The 21,984-nt window shown below is 36.5% G+C and overlaps 1 protein-coding gene and 1 non-coding gene across 2 annotated transcripts in view; one reads left to right on the top strand and one right to left on the bottom strand.

Annotated features, from left to right (window-relative positions):
• The window catches only part of MARCHF8 (membrane associated ring-CH-type finger 8), a 134,654-nt gene that overhangs the window by 61,154 nt on the left and 51,516 nt on the right, over positions 1-21,984 (bottom strand). Inside the window, 1 exon segment of the mRNA XM_087431851.1 lies at positions 19,249-19,428. Coding sequence (XP_087287977.1) covers positions 19,249-19,350 — 102 coding nt within the window. The 5' untranslated portion in view covers positions 19,351-19,428.
• Positions 2,124-2,260, top strand: LOC147916757 (small nucleolar RNA SNORA69). The gene has a single exon (XR_015552593.1). It is a non-coding gene; the product is annotated as a small nucleolar RNA SNORA69 (small nucleolar RNA).

Raw genomic sequence — 21,984 nt, 5'->3', positions numbered from 1 at the left:
ATACCTTATGTGGATCTACTTTAAATATAGGAAAAACGTAGTATTCACAATAACAATATTCTTAAACATTTAAGCAATCCTTGAATACTTGACATAATACAGAGCATAGTTAATCTAAAGTATAATCAGATTAAATTCCTTCAATGATGGAAAAATTAATGCTGAAGTAGTGTTGGCCAGGATAAAAATTACAAATGAAGATATGTGGTTTGGGCAAAGCAAAGTCAGACTTAAGACTAAGATTGGGACTGGGGTAAAACAGATGTCAAGTAGGATTCTGGCCTGGGCCAGTCACCAGGTTTCAGGGAACTCAATCATGTGCTTTTGTTATGTTCTAAATACTTATATAGGCTATGAATTCCATTCCACCACACAGAGAGGATGTGAAGCAAATACCAAGGTAAGATTACCAAAACCTACTGAAATTACTATACTGCTAAAAACAAATTAGTCTGGCAGCAAGAAAATATTTTCATTTTTTATTAGTAGGAAGTAGAAAATACAAAATATTTTATGAGGATTAAATATAAGTGAAATAAATATTCATGATATGATTCAATAAAAAGAGGCATTAACTACTTTGTTGAATGATACACATTTTATCTGAAAGAAATCACAAAATATTTTTGTCCTCATATTTCACCTGGAATATCTTGAAAAACTGTATAGTCCAGGAAAATATTTCAACCACATTTGAAACAATCAGCTTCACTAAGAAGTACTACTTCAGCTGTTCAAAGATGCATTACTCTATGGCTAATGACCCATCCTAGCAACTGAGAATAGGTGAAAAATGAGCTCATCTTTAAATATGTTACTTTTTTTCAAGCCATCTTGATCACTTGAAACTTACTTTGCTTTGTTCTCAAAGGTTTCCCCCTCAAAAGTTCTTCTGGAAGAGGTGAAGTCACTTGTATCAATCTATATATAATATACATGAATTTAGAACGTGTAATCACAGGCCAACATACCCTAGTTCTGAAGCCTCAGAAATACAGTTTGAATAAGACAGGAAAAGATAAACTGCCTGGCAGGTATACAGTGATTTGATTATCTCTTAAAAGAAGATTTCCCAAAACCAGTAATGCCAATTGCCCCTTTGTTTTATGACCTGAGATTTTTATTCCTAGTACAATGCAGCAGAGTAAAATTAAGGGGCAAGTCTTTCTTCTTCAGAGTAGAAGGAGAGCTACTGTGAGAGGAGATGCAGGTGGACAACTTGTAGAAGCAGTTTGAGGCTCAAGTATACCTGGAAGGGGAGGATCTGAAAGCAGATTCCCTTAAGCCCACCCATGTTTGCATACCCTTTGGGAAGTCTGCACATAACCTCCCAGACACGGGTCCACCAGCTTGAAGACTATTCTTTAATATATCAGAGAAGAAAGGCCAAAGAAAGACAGAGTGAGCCACCCATTTGAGAACACCTGAAGTATAGATATTTGATGCACAACATGCAAAAACCTAAACAAAGGAAGAAAATCTCCTAAAATACAACATAGACAAAACCTAATCTAATCACACTTTTATTTTGGATTTTCTGCTACTGTGATGGGGAAGGAATATCATCAATGATCAACAAATAACCACACTTTAAAAACAGAACTCTTTATTTTAACAATTGAGCATAAACATCGACCAATGTTGCATAATCCTAAGAAATCATAAAAAATTTGGAATCAGATTTAAAAATATATGAATACCTAGGAACATCTCATTAGATAACTCACCCATTGGCCTTCAAATTGTTTACAGCTGTTTACTATTTATCATTGTTTACTGCAAAGCCAGCTTTGCAGTAAACAATGTACCTCACATCAGACAACAGCATATTCTTTTATTTCCCAAAACTTTTTATTTTGAAAATTTTTAAATCTACAGGAAAGCTGAAAGAATAGTACAATGGATACCCTATGTCCTTCACCTAGACGCATCAACCGTAAAATATGCCAAATTTGCCAAATCTGTCTCTTTCTCTGATACACACACACACACACACATATTTTTCTTTTCCTTGTTATTTTTCTTTTCCTGCCTGAACCATTTGAAAATAAGTTGCAGACATTATGCATGTTACCCTAAATATTTCTGTATGCATTTTCTAAGAATAAGGACATTCCCCTATATAACTATGGTGTCATTTTCACATCTAAGAAAATTAACCAAAGTACTGACATTATCCTGCTGAAAGAAAATCTTGTGTTGATCATTTTTGATTTTGCCTTTATGAGGGTAAAATAACGACAGATTGACATGGACAATTCTGAGAAAAAAGAAAAAAAAATAAGAAAATTAACCATAACTCTGTAATCATCTAATACACAGATGATATTCAAATTTCCCAGTTGTCTCAAAAGCACAGTTTATAGCTGCTTATTTTTCCTAGCAGGGTCCATCAAGCTTTACATATTACATTTGGTTGTTATGCCTCTTTAACTCTAAAAGAGTCCTCCCACATTTTTCTGTTTTTCACAGCGAACAAAAGTGAGGGGTTCAAAGTTCAAATTTTCCTCGAAAAACTCTTAGTATTATCCTGATTTAGTGGAATAATTTTTTCAAAGGTATTATCAAAGTTCACTAGGTAAAAGATTCTAGTCTCTGTGCCTGTGAGTTAGATTTGGGATGACAATGGCTATCAGAGGTACGGGAGGGCCTCTGAGGCCAAGAAAGGAGGATGGTGACTCACTGAGTGGCCACAAGAACTATGCTGGTAAGCAGAATCCTAAGTCACACAGCTATTTGAAAAGAAGACCTTTGCTCTTGGAGAACAGACATCAATGAATCTTGGGGTATGAATCACTTGAGCGTGTCTTTCACAAATTGGGTGTGTGACTCTACTTACAAGTGCTAATTACACAGCCAATCATACACAAGCATTATACCTTAGTCGGCCTAAGCCTAATTCAAAACCAAAGCCCTGAAGCCAAAGATATTATTAAGACTCCTTGTAACTGCAACCACTACTAGTTATTCACATATTACCTGAATACTGTGAATCCAACAGGAGTTCCCTGCTATGTAAAAAAGATAGGCTTCTTAAATGTGATAAACTGAGTTTTCGTAAGCAAACACAAAAAGACGCACAATCTCAGCACTAGGATGACCAAGGGGTGATATTTCATCACCTATGCAAAAGTGACATGGAAGATAGATATAAAATATTCCAAAATACAGCAAGCACCAAAAGTAACTGTCAGCATGGGGTGCTTGCTGTCATGATAAGGGGTGTCTATGAGACAGTGACTTGAGATGGTGACTCCTTTTCCTCAGTGTCCTGTCTCACATACTTTTTTCTTCTCAGGCTATTCATTCTGACAATTTTATCTATTCCTAGGGCCTCTTTTACTGTCTATATGCTACCAACTCCAAAATTTCTATCTTTCTATCTCTAGCTTAGACAGACTTCTCTCTAGAGATTCAGATACAACTGAATTCTGGACATCTCCAGCTGGGCCACCCACAAGTATCTCACACTTGCATGTCCACCACCAGTCTCACCATTTTTCCCGCTAACCTGTCACCCCTCTTCTGTCGAAGAGAATGATGTCACTCTGTTGTCTAGGCCAGACCTCACCTATCCTTGACCACTACAATCCATTTTAAGTAGCCACCAGCACTGTCATCAATCCCACCTCCTGTCCATCTCCCTGCAATCTGCTCGTTTCTCTCATCCCCAACACCACCTCTGTGGTCCAGGCCATCACCAAGCAGACTGCTGCAACAGCCTTCTAAGTGGTCTCCTCTCCGACTCCCCTCAACAAACCACAAAGTGACCTTGGTAAAATAGAGCTCCAACTGTGTAATACCTGCTCTACATCTTCATTGATGTCTCAGTGCCCTTAGCATCAATGTGACTGCTCCTGGCCTCATCTCACTATTCCCACCTGCACACTTCAAGTTCCAGCATAAGGAGTTTTTTTCAGTACCTCAAACATACCATGTACTCTTCTCTTCCCTAGGAATTTTTGCCTTGTACTATTCTCTCTGCCCCAACACTCTCCTCCTCTATCTTCACCTAACTCCTACTTCTTAAGGACTCGTCTTTGACATCTCTTTTTCCAGAAAACCTTCCCTGTCCCCATCAGACAGGGTCAGGGCACTTCTCTGGACCACGGCACTTAACAAACTGAACTGTATAATTTTCTATTTTCCCTGCCAGCAGTGCACAGAGCAGGAAGAAGGAGATGGAAGCAAGGAGACCAATATGTAGGCTGCTGCAGCAGCAGAGATGATGAGGGCCTGCCCTACTGTTGCAGTGTGGGGACTTACAGAAGCACATGGCCTGGGAGAGATTTAGGCAGCACAGAGGGTTATGCCACATTTATGCTTGATGCCTGACACCGCACCCATCATGTAATAGGTGCTTAATAAATATTTGTTCAAAGAATTAATATATTAATGAAGACACAAGATAAAGACATAAGGAAGCAAAAAGAAGAACATTTGAATCCAGCTCAGTATAGACTCACTAAGGGCTGTGGGAAAATGCAGACACAGAGGGAGTGGAGCTGGGCGAGGTTCATTAGGAGGGACATGTCATTTGAAGAGATAGAGCCCAGTGGCTGGCTGAGCAGCCTGCAAAGAGCAAGCAAGAAAAGAGCACGTGTGCAGGTTGGGTCTGAATAACTGTTCTACCACTCGCCAACCGCCAACTGGGGAAACCTGGGCAACTCACCCAAATTTTCTGTGCCTCACCTATAAAACAAAGATGACAATGATAGTACCAACCTCATAATGCTCATATGAGGATCAAATGAATTCACTGAGTTAATATTTGTAAAGCCCTTAGAAGAACAGTGCCTTGCATAGAGTAAATATAAGTATATGCTATGTTAAATTAAACAAAATCCTCAGTGGTAGCTAAAAAAATGGCCACATGTAAAGTGAATAATTAATGGAAGATTGCATACCTTTACTCACTAGAGGGAGATGTATCCAGCACATTTATTGCAAAATGCCAAAAATGTTCATATCTAGAGTTTTACGTAATATTTACAACAGAATTGTTTTTATACATATACACACAATTCATAGTACACTGGGAAAACTGGAACTTCTGAGCTGCGTCAAACAATGCAACACCTCATTCCCATCTCCAAACACATAAAAATACTGGATAAAACATAGCAAAATAATTTTTAATATATAGCCAAGCTCAAAAGGAAGAAGGAAAAATTCCTAGGGGCCAAGAGCAAGAAAAAAATTTAAAATCAGAGCATTAAACAAGAGGCTAAAGCTAAAGGAAAGAAAACTTGAATTATATGTTCAGAGATAAAAGGAAAAATTTAAAAACATAATGTGAAGACAGGAAATTATGGAAAAAAATTTATGCAATGAAAATATGTAGACATTAAAATCTCAATGACAGGACTAGACCTGGCTGAGGGGAGAGTTAGTGAATAGAAAGAGAACCCTGAAGAAATCACCCCGAGTGCAGCACAGAGAAAAGAGAGAAAGCATGGCAGAAGACAGAATGAGCTTTATGCCCAGAGAGGGAGAATGAAGAGAATGGGGGAGAGAAGATATTTGAAGAAATAATGGGTGAGAATTTTCCAAAAGTGAAGAAAGGTGTGGATCCTCAAATTCAAAAATTGAAACAGACCACCTAAATCCAAAGCAGAAATGAGATAAACAAATACAAAAGCATAACTAACCACATCATAGATCAAAAAAGTTCTGGTTGCAATACACTGGGGAGGCTGTCATCAGAGCATTCACTGTGGTCTGTGACATGGCTCTTTCCTGTCTCCCTGCTACATTACAGGCTCCTTGAGGGCAGGAATCTTTCCAGTACATAATACAGTTAATATCTGTTTGATGCATAAATGAATGAAAGAATAAATGTGTACATTTATATTCATGTGAAAGCATTTTTTAAGAGGAAACAAAATATTATGGAAAAAATATCACACAAATTCAAGTGATCATGGGTAAAGCATTTCTCTTTGGACTTGTTTCTTCATTTGTGTAAAATAAAGGAGCCATCTTGATGACGTCAAATATAAAGCCACTAACAATTATTATAGCATACCATGACTATAGTATTCTTTTTTGGAATCTCTGCATTAAAAAACAAATTTGGGTGGTTTTCTGCCTCCTAGTTGTTTAATTCACATTGAACAGCTGTAAGAGAATAGTGACAACCAACAAACCATAATCACTGAGTCCTGTAGTGGTACCAAGACAAATGTATTCATGCACCACCTTCACTTGATTTATATTCAACATACTAAAGCCAACTGCAAATGCTTTACTTACCATGTAACCAAACTAGACTCTTGGTTTTACCCACATCACATGGACTCCTATCTAGCAAACTCTCACTAGACCAACATCACAAAGGTCAGCTACATTCTGTGCATTCTTCCATCACCGTACCTTAAATAAGTAAACAGCAAACGGTTACCAGTGCAAGACTTATGTGAGAATTGGTTGGGAAACGTAAGCTGCTAATATATAAAACAGCCAGAACCAATACTGTTGGCTTTTGACTAAGAATATTTAAAATGGCAGAACCTCCAAGTCGTATATAATTTTATCTGCATTTAAGCTTCAAAATCTACGTATGCAAAAGAAAATGTAGCAGTTCAAACTGATCAACTTGTATTTAATGTTTGATAATAGCATGCTCTTTTTTTTTTATCTCTAGAAAAACATCTAAGCTTATTTCTTCATTCTCAAAAAAAATAAGCCTTACAAGGCATAAAATAACCATTTAGAAAAGAATTAGTCATATTTGGTTCTTAAACAGCAAGCACGCTACAACTTTCTATGTGTGCGTGAGCAAAATAGGAAAAGCTCCCCGTATATTACAGTGATAGATTTGATTACCAGACAGGAAAAACATGCTTAGAAGCAGGTCTGAAAAAAATCACTCCAGAGACTAAGGAAAGGTAAACAAATGACAAAAGAAATCCTGGTTTCTAGGTATAAGAATATTAATCTCTCGGCACTCTCACAGGTAAAGTAGATTGGTGATTCAAGAAGCCATACGAATGATCTCACGGAGGATGACGCCTAACCAAAGACAGTAATTTGGGATAGGTATATTTTAAAGATGCATATTCGTCTCTTCATTTAAACATACTTCTATGAAGAAACTAGGAATGGTCTAAAAGAGAACAACCAGAATGCTGAGAGACTCAAATTTGTAATACACAAACAAGGGATTTTTATACTGCAGAATAAGACTGACAGTTTCTAGAAGAAAAAAGTAGGACTGTCAGTAAGTGAAAGCTACAGTTTGTTCTTATACTGGATCTCAAATCTCTGATAACCCCCCAAAAAACAGAAGTGCCTTTGGAAGTAATGGGTCAGCACCATGGGAGGTGCCCTCACGGGGCCCTAAGAACAAGCTAGCCATGATGATACACAGCAGGGTCAAGCATTAAACTGGGAATTGGGCTATATGGCTCTGGAGATTCTGGGATGTTAAAATACAGATTGTTTTCTCTTATGTTAGGTTTTTATTATTTAAAAGGGAATAATTTATCTAGTAGAGAAAAGAGAATACTTATTAAGAGGTAAAAGTGTGGTGGTTATGCCTTCAAAATACTGTTATCACTTAAACAATTGTGAGGCCATCTTTTCAGAAGATGTCAGTTAAAGATGAGTCAAGTATTAGCTGCCAACATTCATATATTTTCATAGCAAATACAAATGTGTTTAGATGATCATCATCCTGATGGTTCATGGTAAAATCCCCTTATTGACCTCAGAAGCAAGATGGTGAAGCGAATAGGACCAGAAACAGGACTGTTTGTAAATATATAAAAGAAAACACCACTTTCATTTTCCATGGAGCTTACTGTTTAAATGTAAGCTAATCACTAAATTACCTTTTTGTTTATCGTCAAGGGACACCACAATGTAGACTGGTTCTTTCAGTATCCACACAAATTTCATTTTAAAGGAGTAGAGGGAGAAGGTTAAAAAATGTATTTTCTGGATAACTTTGCAACTTGGGTTCCAAGTATAATTAGGTTGCACTAATGCAATGCATTCACACTCAAAGCTTTCATTCGGAGATGAGGCATGGGGAGAACAGCAGAGGGCAGAGCATCCACCTTGCTTATCCAGATAATGGCAAAAGTGATGTGGTTTTAGAGCCAGCAGCATCTTCCTAATTTAGCAAAGTCTGTAGCAGCAGTGCCAGCTTTTCCAACCATGGTAAAGATAGTGATTTTTTTCAGCAAAAGTGGCAATAGCAACTTTCTGATTTGTCACCTCCTGATCTTAGCGGAGCAGTCCAGGGGCGCTAGGAGTTAGACATTCCTGGAAACTCAGTGAAGGCCTGCTCCTCCAGCTCTTCCAGTTACTTTGGAAGCATCCACTTCCTTGCATTAAATTCTTCTCCTCAAACTAAATGGAAATGATCGTGCTGCTTACAGTGGACCCTGGAACCCTGTTACTAACAGAGTTCACCTGTTAATAACAGGGTGAAATGGACATTATTCTGAGATGGAAAGTAATTTATAAATATTGTCAAATGAAATGTGGATTTCTATATACTAATTTGATGGCCAGATACAAAATTATCTTTTACACTTTTTTAAATACACTTAAATAATTCTACTTAAGTGCACAGAAGGATGTTTTAAAATAGGCCTAAGGATTCGCAAAGACATCAAACAATGGGGAAAGAGGACAGAAGAATATAAGAAAAATACAGATTAAAAAAATGTTGAAATTGTGTGAAAAAGAAAAGAGAACTGGGAAACAAATGAAGAAAAATCTCAGGATAATCAAATGGAAACATGTAAGATACTACAACCATGCTGAAATTAAAAAAAAAAAAAATCTACAAAGATACCCATACCAATTGGTATCTTAAGTCAGTTTTATTTTTAAATAAATTTTTAGAAGTCCAATTTGGATCTTATGATCAAAAGTTGAATAGAGATATGGAAGATATAAAAAAAGGATCCAAATTAAATTTCCAGAGTTGAAAACTATACCACGTCTGAGATAAAAAAAAAAAATACACTAGATGGAATTAATGGCAGATTAGACACTGAAAAATAAAAGATTAACGAACTTATAAACATAGCAACTAGAATTATCCAAAAGAAAACACAGAAAGAAAAAATAAAATTAAAAACAATTACAAACACAACACTGGACAACTTCAAGCCAGTTAATGTGTATAATGGAGTCCCCAAAGAAGGGAGCAGACAGACAAAATATTTGAAAAATACTCCAAATTCAATGAAAACTGTAAACCCACAGATCCACAAAGCTCAACAAACCCCAGACACAAGAAATGAAGGGGAAAAAAAAAAAGAAAAAAGCTAAAGCTGAAACAAGTCATTACTAGTCAACTCGCACCACAAGAAATGTTAAAGGAAGTCCTTCCTTTCCAGAAGGAAAATGACAGACGGAAATATAGGTCTACTCAAACAGATGAAGAACACCAGAAATGGTAGTTACATAGGTAAACAGATATAATTCTTATTATTTTAATCTTTTTAAAAGGAAAAGTGTTTTAAAAATAATTATATTGTATTCTGGGGTTTACAACAAGAAAAATATATGACAACAATAGTATAAAGGCCAGAAGGGGAGAAGCGAAAGTGTACTATTGTAAGGTTCTTAAAGTATACTTAAGTAGTATAATATCACTTGAAGCTAGATTGACAAGTTAAAGATGTATACCACAAACCCTAAAACAATAAAATTAATAAAATTAAAAAAACACTAAAATAAAAAACCACTGAAACAGTTATAGCTTATAAACCAACAAAGAAGAAAAAAATTAAATCTTAAAAAATTCTCAATTTTTAAAAAAGCTGAAAAGGGGAAAATAGAACAGATGGGACAAATAGAAAACAAATAGGAAGACTTAACCTAACCATATCAATAATCTCATTAGATATAAATGGTCTAAATATCTAAATAAAGAGCAGATATTGTCAGACTGGATAAAAAGGACCTAACCATATGCTGCTTACATGAAGAGCACTTTAAATATAAAAGACACAAATAGGTTAAAAGTAGAAAGATGGAAGGGGTGATACCATACTAACACTAATCAAAAGAAAGCTGTAGTGCCTATATTATTATCAAAGTAGACTTTAAAGCAAAGAATATCATCACCAGGGATAAAGATAATCATATCATAATAATAAGGGGGTTAATTTATCAAGAAGACCAAACATTCCCAAATGTTTATGCACCTAATAACAGAGCATCAAATACAGTAGCAAAATTGGTATAACTATAAGGAGAAACAGACAAATCCACAATTATAGTCAGCAACTTCACTATCACTCTTTCAACTGGACTACAAGGATATAGTAGACTTGAAAAACACTATCAATCAACTTGACCTGATTGACATTTATAGAACACTCCATTCAACAATAGCAGAATACACATTCTTCTAAAGTGCACACAGAACATTTACCAAAAGACCACATTCTGCACCATGAAACAAACTTTGATAAATTTAAAAGGATTTAAGTTATTCAAAATATGTTTTCAGACCAAAATGCAATTAAATTAGAAATCAGTGAGAGCAAGATATCTGGAAAGTCCCAAAATTTTGGAAATTAAATAACACACTTAAAAATAACCCACGGATGAAAGAAGAAATCAAAAGGGAAATTAGAAAGTATTTTGAACCGAATGAAAATGAAACTCAACATAGCAGAATTTGTGGGATGCCACGAAAGCAGAACTTGGGAAATTTATAATCACTAAATACCTAGGTTAGAAAATAAGAAAGGTCTCAAATAAATAACCTTGGCTTCTACCTTAAGAAGCTAGAAAAAGAAGAGCAAATTACACTCAAAGGAAACAGAGGAAAGGAAATAAATACGAAAGGAGAAACCAAAGAAATAGAAAATAGAATGAAAATAGAGAAAATCTATGAAACCAAAAGAACTCTTTTAGAAGATCAGTAAAACTGATAAACCTCTGGTCAAATGATCAGGAAATTAAAAAAAAGAGAAGACATAAATTACCAGTATCAAGAATGAAACTGATGTCATCACAACAGATTCTAAAGATATTAAAAGGCTAATAAGTGCTATCGGCTGAATGTTTGTGTCCCCCCAGAATTCACATTCATATGTTGAAATCCTAATGCCCAATGTGTGGTATTAGGAGGTGGGGCATTAGGGAGGTGATTAGGTCATGAGGGTAGAGCCCTCTCGAATGGATTAACATCCCTATAAAAGAGGCCCTAGAGATATCCCTCACCCCTTCCGTCATGTGAGGATACAATGAGATGTCTTCAACCCAGAAGAGGGCCCTCACCCCATCTTGCCGGCACCCTGATCTGGGACTTCCAGCCTTCAGAACCGTTAGAAATAAATTTTTGTTGTTTATAAGCTATCTAGTCTGAGGTATTTTGTTATAGCAGCCCGGAACGGACTAAGACAATAAAGGAACATTACAAACAATTTATGCCAATAAATTCAACAAGGAACCAACCAATTCCATGAACAAACTATCAAAGTGCATTCAAGAAGAAACAGATCACTTGAATAGCCTTACATTAATTAAAGATATTGAAATTGTAGTTAAAAACCTTTTCACAAAACATTTCCACACCCAAATGGCTTCAATGGTTGATTCTACCAAACCTTAAGGAAGAAATAATAATACCAATTCTATGTAAACTCTCCTAAAATATTGAAGAGGAAATAATTCCCTAATCATTGATTGAGGGCCTTATAACATTATCCTTATAACAAAATCAGACAAAGGCATTATAATCAAAGAAAACTATGGACCAATATCCCTTTTGAACATAGATTCAAAAATTCGAGACAAAATTTTAGCAATTCAAATCCAACCATATACAAAAAGAATAATACAGGGCCAGCCTGGTGGTGTAGTGATTAAGTTCCCGCGCTCTGCTTTGGCAGCCCAGGGTTCACGAGTCTGGATGTCAGGCGCAGACCTACACACCACTCATCAAGCCATGCTGTGGCAGCGTCCCACATACAAAATAGAGGAAGACCGGCACAGATGTTAGCTCAGCGACAATCTTCCTCAAGCAAAAAGAGGAAAATTGGCAACAGATGTTAGCTCTGGGCTAATCTTCCACACCAAAAAAAAAAAAAAAAAAGATAATATATCATAACCAAGTGTGGTTTATACCAGAAATGTAGGGTTGGTTTAATATTCAAAAAAATCAACCAGTGTACTTCACTACACTAACAAAGTGTGATGGTTAATTTTAAGTGTCAACTTGACTAGGCAAAAGGATGCCCAGAGAGCTGGTAAAACATTATTTCTGGGTGTGTCTGTGAGTGTTTCCAGAACATATTAGCATTTAAATCAAAAGAAGATAACCCTCACCAATGCAAGTGGGCATCATCCAATCCACTGAGGGCCTGAATAGAACAAAAAGGTGGAGGAAGGGTGAACTTGCCCTGTTTGCTTGAGCTGGGACATCCATCTTCTATTGCCCTTGGATATCAGTGCTCCTGGTTTTCAGGCTTTCAAACTTGGGCCTTTGGAACCAGACTGGGACTTATATCATCAGCTTCCCTGGTTCTTAGGCCTTTGGATTTGGACTGAATTACACCACCAGCATTCCTGGTTTTCCTGCTTGCATATAGCAGGTGGTAGGATTTCTTAGCCTCCATAATCCATGAGCCAATTCCTATAACAAATCTCCTCATCCATCTATCTATATATCTATCTATCTATATGTATAAAGATATGTAGAGAGATCCTATTGGTTCTGTTTCTCTGGAGATCCCTAACACACAAAACAAAAAATAAAAACCATATGATCATCTCAATAGACTGAAAACTGCAAGAACTCTTGGTACATAATGACTCCATCCAAACCCCTGCACTAAGAGACTTCAACACACAATAGCATAGTTTCTAACTTCTCACAGCTATGTTCCTAGGATGATGACTCCAACGCTCCTAAGTTCCTGTCTGGGAAAATTCAAAGTTGCCAAAAAAAATTTACCGTTTGTTCTAGTCAACACGTGAAGATAGAACCCCTGTCTCCCAATCTCTGTGGGAGAGTAGGAGCCTAACTTCAATAAGCACCAGTTAGCAAACCCAGGTGGCTTAATCACACTAACCAAATTCCTTTCCAGCTTCTTATAAATTTCTACTTCGCTGACTCTGCTCAAGCCCCTACTCATTTCCCCATTTGTTCTTCCTCCCTGCTCCCTCATTCTCCTTTTAAAACATCCAGTCACCTCTACACAAAAAGAAGCAGAGTTCAGTTCACACTGCACTCTCTTCCCTATTGCAATATTTATTACTGAATAAAATCTGTTCTTATTGCTCTAACTAGTCTACAGCTTTCTCTTTGACAAAACACAGAAAAAGCATTTGACAAAACCCATGATCCATTCCTGATAAAACTCTCAGAAAACCAGAAACAGAAGGGAACTTTCTCAACCTGATAAAGGGTATCTACAAAAAACATACAGCTACCATCATACTTAATGTTGAAAGAATGAATGCTTTCCCTCTAAGGTCAGGAACAGCACAAGGATGTCTGTTCTCACCACTTCTATTCAATATAGTACTGGAGTCTTCAATGGGACAAGAAAGAGGGAAGGAGGCATCCAGATAGAAAAGGACAGCATAAAACTATCCTTATTCACAGATGACACAATCACCTATGTAGAAAATTCAATAGAATCTACAAAAAAGCTATTAGAACTAATAAGTAAGCTTGGCAAAATTGCAAGATACAAGATGAATACACAAAAATCAATTTTATTTCTACATACTAGCAATGAACAATACGAAATTAAAATTTTAAAAACAATATCATTTACAACAGTATCAAAAATACAAAATACTTAGGGATAAATCTGATAAAAGGAATGTAAGACTTATACACTGAAATCTACAAAACACTGTTGAGAGAAATTAAATAAGACTTAAAGAGGAGACATACCTTGTTCATGGGTCAAGACCCAATATTGTTAAAATGCCAGTTGTCCCCCAAATTGAACTATAGATTCAATAATTCAAATAAAAATTCCAGACTTTTTTTGTGTAGAAACTGACAATCTGATTCTTAAATTCATACAGAAATGCAAAAAACTAAAATAGGCAAAACAAGTTTGAAGAGGAATGCTACCTGATTTTCAAGACTTATTATAAAGCTAGAGTCTTCATGACAGTGTGGTATTGATGTAAAGATGGGCAAATAGATCAATGGAACAGAAGAGAGAGTCCAAAAATAAGCACACACAGTATATGGCCAACTGATTTAAGGTAATACAGTGGAGAAATGACAGCCTATTCAACAAATGTTACTGGAACAATTGAATATTCATATACACACAAAAAATGACACTGGATATATACTTCACACAACATACAAAATTAATTCAAAATAGATCATAGACATACACATAAAACCAAAACTATAAAATTTTTAGACTAAAACATAGAAGATATTAGCTGCAGCCTTAGGTTAGGCAAAGATTTCTTAATAGAACACCAAAAGTACAATGCATAAAAGAAAAAATGGATAAATTCGACTTCAAACTTAAAAACTTCTGGTCTTTGAAAGACACTGGCAGGAGCATGAAAAGACAATCCAGACACTAGGAGAAAACAGACACAAAACATATATCTGATAAAGGACTTTAATCTCAAACATATAGCGAATGCTCAAAACTCAACAATAAGAAAACAAACCACCAATTTTTTTAAATGGACAAAAGATTTGAACAGTCACTTTACAAAAAAGATATATGGATGGTAAATAACCACGTGAAAAGATGCTCAACACCATTACTCACGAGGGAAATGCAAATTAAAACAACAATAAGATACTAACATATACCTATTGGATGGCTAAAATTAAAAGGCTTGACTATACCAAGTGTCAATGGGCATGCAGAAGAATTACAACTCTCATATTCCAGGTAGGAATGTAAAATGGTGTAATCACTTTGGAAAACAGTTTGCCAGTATCTTAAAAAGTTACACATACATCTACCACATGGTTCCACTCCGAAGTATTTGCCTAAGGAAAAGGAAATACATGTCCATACAAGGGCTTGTACAAATGTTCACAGCAGCCTTATTTGTCATAGCCAAAAAACTGGAAATAATCCAAATGTCCATCAACAGAAGAATGGATAAACAAATTGTAGTATGTCCATGGATACTTCTCAGCAAGAAAAGGAGTGAACTATTGATACACACAACTTGGATGAATCTCAAAAGAATTAAGCTGTGTGAAAAAAACTGGACAAAAAAGAGTAGAGAATGTAAGATTCCATCTATATAAAACTTTAGAAAATGCAAACTAATCTATTGTGAAAGAAAGCAGATCAATGATTGCTTGAGGAAAGGGTTGAAGAGGGGTGGGAGGGAGGGATTACAAAGAGGCAAGAGGAAACTTTTGGGAGTGATGGAAACCTTTACAACCTTGATTGTGGAGACAGTTTCATGTATGTACATATACGTCATAACCTACCAAATTGTACATTTTAAATATGTATTGTTTATTGTATGTCAATTATACCTCAATAAAGCTGTTTAAAAACAAAATAAAACATAACAAAAAATAATCTTGAAAAATATAAAGGGACTTATCAAACCACAAGACAAAGAATATGTCCAGATAAGAAATTAATCAAAAAGCAATCAGGATGGCAATAGATCAATTAAGAATCTCCTTGGACATAGAAAGATGCAAAAATCAGCAGTGTTGAGTCAGCAAAATAGGGCAATTTGGAAAAGGTCAATCCCAAAGGACCACAGCATAGAAATAAGGGAACAAATCTGAGAAAATACAATAGCCCAGAGAATATGGAAATTTAACCTCCAGCAGCAATCCCTGATAACCAGAGTACAGAGTTCATCATTAAAGGTAGAAGAAAAGGTTTCAGAATTGAAAGAAGATTGAAAAGCTCAAAAACCCCCCACAAAAAACAAAGAAAGCCACCAAGAATAGCAAGACATTAACCAATAAATCCTTAAACTATAAGGAAAAAGAAAATATTCTCCAAAAAAACTATAAAGAACACATTTCTTTTGAAAGAATGCAAATAACCACCACATCAGATTTCTAAATGCACACCAGAGTCTGGAAGGCAATGGATCAATACTTATAAAACGCTAAGGAAAAAAAAAAAGCTGGGGCTGGCCCCCTGGCCTAGTGGCTAAGTTGGTCACGCTCCGCTCTGACGGCCCAGGTTCGGTTCCTGGGTGCAGACCACCACCACTCATCCTCAGTGGCCATGCTGTGGCGGCGACCCACAAACAAAACAGAGGAAGGCTGGCACAGATGTTAACTCAGGGCAAATCTTCTTCAAAAAAAAAGCTCTTCAAGAAACACTTACCCAGTTCATGAGCAACAGCAGAAATCCTTTTATGGATTACAAAACATTCCTCTTACCTCCACAGTGGTCTCCATACCACTAAAACTGAATTAATTCATTTATTTATCAACTGTACTGAATACTGTGTAAAAGTCATTAACTCTCCTTAGAACTACAGATATGGGCTCCTGCAATGGGTGCTAGAGAGAATCACGCATCTGATAAGCGTAGGTAAAACTGCATCAATATTAATGGTTGAAATATTTGATTCTGAGGAAACCGTAACACTTCTCTCTTCTTACAAGATTCAGAAGGAAAAAAATTCTTATCAATATAATGAACCGTCTCATGTTATCCAGAGATTGTGAGATAAATTTCACCTTTGCAGTTTTGAGAACAGAGGATGATGGGATGGAAGGAAGGATGCCCCTGCATAGCTTCTCTTTCCCTCCTCTCCTGCTCTCCCAAGCACAGGAAGATCAGAAATCATACCAACGGATTTTGTTTTGAACTCACTGTGCCAGGGAAACTGGATAAAAGAAAACAGCCTCCACTGAACAAAAATTTACCTTCCAAACAAATTCTGACACTACATTTCAGGGCCTAGAAACCTACAACAACCATTTTCAGCACTGTGCCAGCTGCTGCCAAAACTCTTATAGGGCCCTTCAAACTCCTGTCTCAGCAGCCGCTTTTTCAATACCTGCTGCCCCGCCTTGGCGCCACCATTCCCAGAACTGTCACACCGCCATCAGGTCTTCAAACTATTCCCCACACTAAGGTAGGACAGGATGATTCCTCTTCCCAATACCAATTAAAATCCCAATTCCATGAATATAGCTGTTTAATGATACTTATTTAAACCTTAAAAGCCCCATCAAATAGATCAATTCAATAAGTATTTATTGACTACCCACCTATAATGAATCCGCAAGTAGGGTTTTATATCAAAAAGAATCTCTCTTCCTGGCCTAAAATGTTGGACATCTTCCTTTCAATATTCCAAACAAGTAAGTACAGCTTCCTCATATACATACCAAGAAATTCCTGCCATCTGGTGTACGAATTCAACACTTCAATTAATATGGAACTAGCAGCCTCAAATTGGTATAGGCAAGTACCCTAGACTAAGGAAATGTTCTATTTAGAGATCTTGAAAAATACATCTAGGCTAAGAAGGATTACAAGAAAAAACTACTAATTTAAATGAATCTTAAATGAAGACTATTAACTTAAATAAAAATTGATAGAATATGAAAAGGATATTTTGGGGTATTCCCCCATTCCCAGCAAGTTGAGGAAAAACTAAAATACTGAAAATACTACATCCAGAAACCATCTACCCTACCAACAGCCCTAGTCGGCCTTTCAACACTGGCCGCACCTCTCCTCCCAAGAGCTCAGCAAAATAGAAAGGGTGCAGATTGACAACACAAACAACTAAAAAAAGGAAAACACAAACTAAGAATATGGACACCTCTTTTAATTTATATGACACCTTTTCATTTACCATAGTCCATGTATTTCAAGAACTATGATATGATAGATTTCTTTTTTTAAATTCTTTATGTAACAATGGAAAGAATGGTGTCCCATCAAGTATAATGATTCAACTTCAAACAAGACACACGGATTCTTGATTTAACAAAGATTCTTTAGAGTCTTGGGCAAAGATTAAGTTTGACTATAAAATAGGAATGCTATAAGAACTAATGAGCAAATGTTTGTAAAGCACATTGTAAAGGCACGGAAGAAAGCAGGAGTCACCCCTGGTTCCTCCCCGTTCCTCTGTACACTCCATCATCAAGCCCAGTGGATTAATAAACTAAATACCTCTCTATCCCCATTACCCCTATCCTAGATGAAGTCACCATCACCTTTTCTCTAGGCCAGGGATTGGCAAACTACAGCCTACAGGCCAAATCTGGCCTGTCACCTGTTTTCGTAAATAAAGTTTTATTGAAACAGAGTCATGCCCATTCATTTATATACTGTCTTTGGCTGTTTTCTTGCTACAAATGGCAGAGTTGAGGAGGTGTGACTGTTATGCTTGCAAGGTCTAAAATATTTATTATCTGGCCCTTTACAGAAAAAGTTTGCCAAACCTGGCCCAAGTAGGCTATTGAATGATCCTCTAACTAGTCTCCCTACCACCCATTCAACTCACTCTCCAAACCGCAGCGTGAGTGAAAGCTTTAAGAACACAAATCTGATCAATCATTATTCTGCAAAGATAAACCCAAACTCCTTAAGGTAACTCCTCTAACTTTTCCATCCTCCTAACTTCCCACTACTCAATTCGATCTTTATGTTCCAGTTATTCTATTTTAAGCTCTTCAAACTCACCTTGCTCTAACCTTTGGGCTTTCAGCATGCAATATTTCCTCCAACTGGGACACTCTACTTTCTCCTAACTAACTCTGGGTCACCATTCAGATTCTCCATGTAAATGTCATTTTCTCCAGGAAGCCATTCCTGACCACTTGGGCTGGGATTCGGTGGTCCTGAACTTCCTCCATCTCTGATCTTACTAGATTTTAATGCATATTTGTCAGGCCAGATCAAGAACCACGTGAGGGCAGAGACAGGCTCTATGATGTTAACTATGATAACTTTGCAGCAAGCAGAGACTAGTATGTAAGAGGCATACATACATTTTTGTTCAAATAAAGTTATCCTTTGCATTATGTTGTGAGAATCCACAGAACTTTTTCTCAGCAATTTACCAGAAATAATCAGGTAGATTTAACCAATGAAGATAAATAAGTCATGTATAACCACGGCAGAATAAGTAGATACCAAAATGTGAAAACTAAGAAACCTACAAAAAGACAACTTCTTCTGAATACAACTATTTACAACATTTACTTTTTAGTACATTACTAGAGAAAATCTTGATCTTCAGAGCTTATCATTCTAAACCATATTTAATGAAAACAATAAAAATAATGAAACTAAAAAGGGTATTTCTCATTACCTGCTCTTCCCTCTCCTTTTCTTTGGTCTTATTTCTGTAGACTCTAGCAGAGGTGGCATCCTGGGATGGAATGGCAGAGATCTGATGCAGTGGCATGCTCATCCCAGCCTCCTGTCTGGTCTTCTTCTTTACGGAAGAGAGTCTCCAGTGGTAGAGTCATTTTGGGCCATGGACTTTAAGCTGAGAGAGAGAAAAGAAGTCAAGACATAACTGAGCTAAAACACTTCTCAAATTTCCAACAGTGAGGATTAGTATTTTACATTTATATTCATATTTATATCCAAATAAGTTATAATGTCTGACATAAACACTTGGTCTTAAAAGATGATAGAAGATAAATGTCTATGAGGGAAATTGTAACATTTTTCTCATGTAGTAAGATGGCAGCACCTGAAGAAGGCTGGTGGATCAGGTACATGTATAATCAGATATTAATTTTCCATTGGCTACTTAGGTTTTAAACATAGCAGTGTCATCTTTTATTATAAGAATATTTTTGAAGTTAAACTTTTTTTCTTGAACAAGCATTCATCCTAATATAAGCTGTGATCTTTCCTTAAAACTGCTGCCCTTGAGTTCACATAACGGTAAGATTAAAGGTTAAGAAGTCTAAAATAAATTTAAGGTATCTATGATCCATGCTTAACCTTCCAAAAGTCTAGATTCTCTAGACCAGTTGTTGGCAAACTTTTCCTGTAAAAGGCCAGATAGTAAATATTTTAGGCATCCTGCGCCATATTTGTTACAACTACTCAACTCTGCCCCTGTAGCATGAAAGCAGCCACAGCGAGTATATAAACGAATGAGAATGGTTATGTTCTAAAAAAACTTTACTTACAAAAACAGGTGGCAGGCTAAATTTGGCCCATGGGCCTGTAGTTTACTAACCCTTGCTCTAAAGGATCTCCCAGGGAAGATGAGGGTCATCATGGACATTCCTGGGACCATGAAAATGCTGAGCTTAAGTAAAATAATAGTGTCTGAATAAGCTATATTCAATGATTCCAGGCATCCCCGCCTTTTTTCTGCTTTTCTCCTACATCCCCCAAAGTGCCTAGTAATTGAATTGTTCTCTGCCTCTCTCCCCCTACCTCCACTGAGATCTATCAAACTCTGTATACAAAACCAATTAAATATAAATTATCCAAATTATCTACAAGGTTTAATGTAGTAATGTTTTATGCTGTTCGAATTTTAACAAAGGATGGAAGCCTTAAACCAAAAGAACAAATCTCTAATTTGGGGATTTTCACTTATTAACCATGCATTTGGGAGATGGGATAGTAGGCAGGGAGGGTAAACAACAGGGCCTGACAACCCTAAGGTCACATTTGACAAGCAGCCATTTATTCCACCTCTACCAAAATTCTGCTCTGCACCAAAGGTAGGTGTTTGTGTGGCTGGTCCCACCTCTGACAGTGTTACTAACCAAACTAAGAGCAACAGGACGCACAAAATGGATTTCTCTCTGATCAACAAGCAACAGGAAGGAACAAGAAACTGGAAGAGATCAACACATATAAGAAAAGGAGCTCAAAGAACATTCTGTTTTAAAACGTCTAGTTTTATGATAGGTGGGTGATCACTGATAACCAATAAAACAGGAAAAGGGAGTAGGTGATATCAGTGTCTAGATAGAATCAATAAAAAATAAAATGTTAGTGTCTAGATATTATATACATCATCCACTCTACTTCAAGCCTTTGATGAGGATGACACAAGATGGGGCACTGTGCCCAATAAATGGTCTAAATACTTGTGTTCACATTACATAAGACAAGAGGCACGCACTTACTGCTGAGTTGTCTTACACTCTCTGGGAGATCACAATAGTCACTGGCAAGCAGTTTTTTCATCACTATCACGTTAAAGTCCTCTGTCACAAATGACAAACTCCATGTGGTCTCTTGGAATACTTAATCAAACTAACCATGCCCAGAGTCCCACCACATATCATGCCAATAGCTGCCTTTGGTGCTTCTGGTATAATCATCATTATTACATCATTGGTACAGGACCATGACAAGCATGGGGAGTACTATTTATGCCAGAGAAACACAAATCTGAGAGAGTTTTAAATTTTTCGCAGAATTTTAAAGGACCTCCCTCATTACAGCCATTTAAGCTACTCTTCGGATATGCACCCCCCATCTCCAGGTAAACGACCTGAAAGTTTGCCTGAAGGAATCCCTTTCCTACATCAGACATATTTAGGATAAAAGTGATCATTTTAAAAACCAAACTACAAAACAGACCACGCCACTTTTTATGTGAAGGCTCATATGAAAAGCATAAAGCAGTATTACTCATACAATTTTCTTTGGATAATTTCTAAATATCTGTTTTATATCAATTCAATTCATCTTTAATCAAGAGCAAAAGTTAAACCTCTACACTACGCCTGCCAATCCAGGCATGAGGTCTTCAATTCCACTAATGCTAACTTACAAAATACAACACACCTAATATGAACATCCATATTAGAAGAACTAGACTGACAAAGCTGGTTGTTTAAGAGTATGGAAATGGACACGCCATGTTCATGGATCAGAAGACTTACTATTGTTAACATGGCAATTCTCCCAAAATTGATCTACAGATAAAGAAATCTCTATCAAAAACCAGGCTGACTTCCTTGCAGAAATTGAATAAGCTGATCCTAAAATTCATATGGAAATTAAAGGGATCCAAAATATCCAAAAGAATCTTGAAAAGGAACAAAGTTGGAGAACTCAC

Source organism: Ceratotherium simum, chromosome 6, assembly GCF_057802395.1.
Source record: "Ceratotherium simum simum isolate JZ-2026a chromosome 6, ASM5780239v1, whole genome shotgun sequence".
Taxonomy (NCBI): Eukaryota; Metazoa; Chordata; class Mammalia; order Perissodactyla; family Rhinocerotidae; genus Ceratotherium; species Ceratotherium simum.
This window is presented reverse-complemented; position numbering and strand designations above follow the sequence as displayed.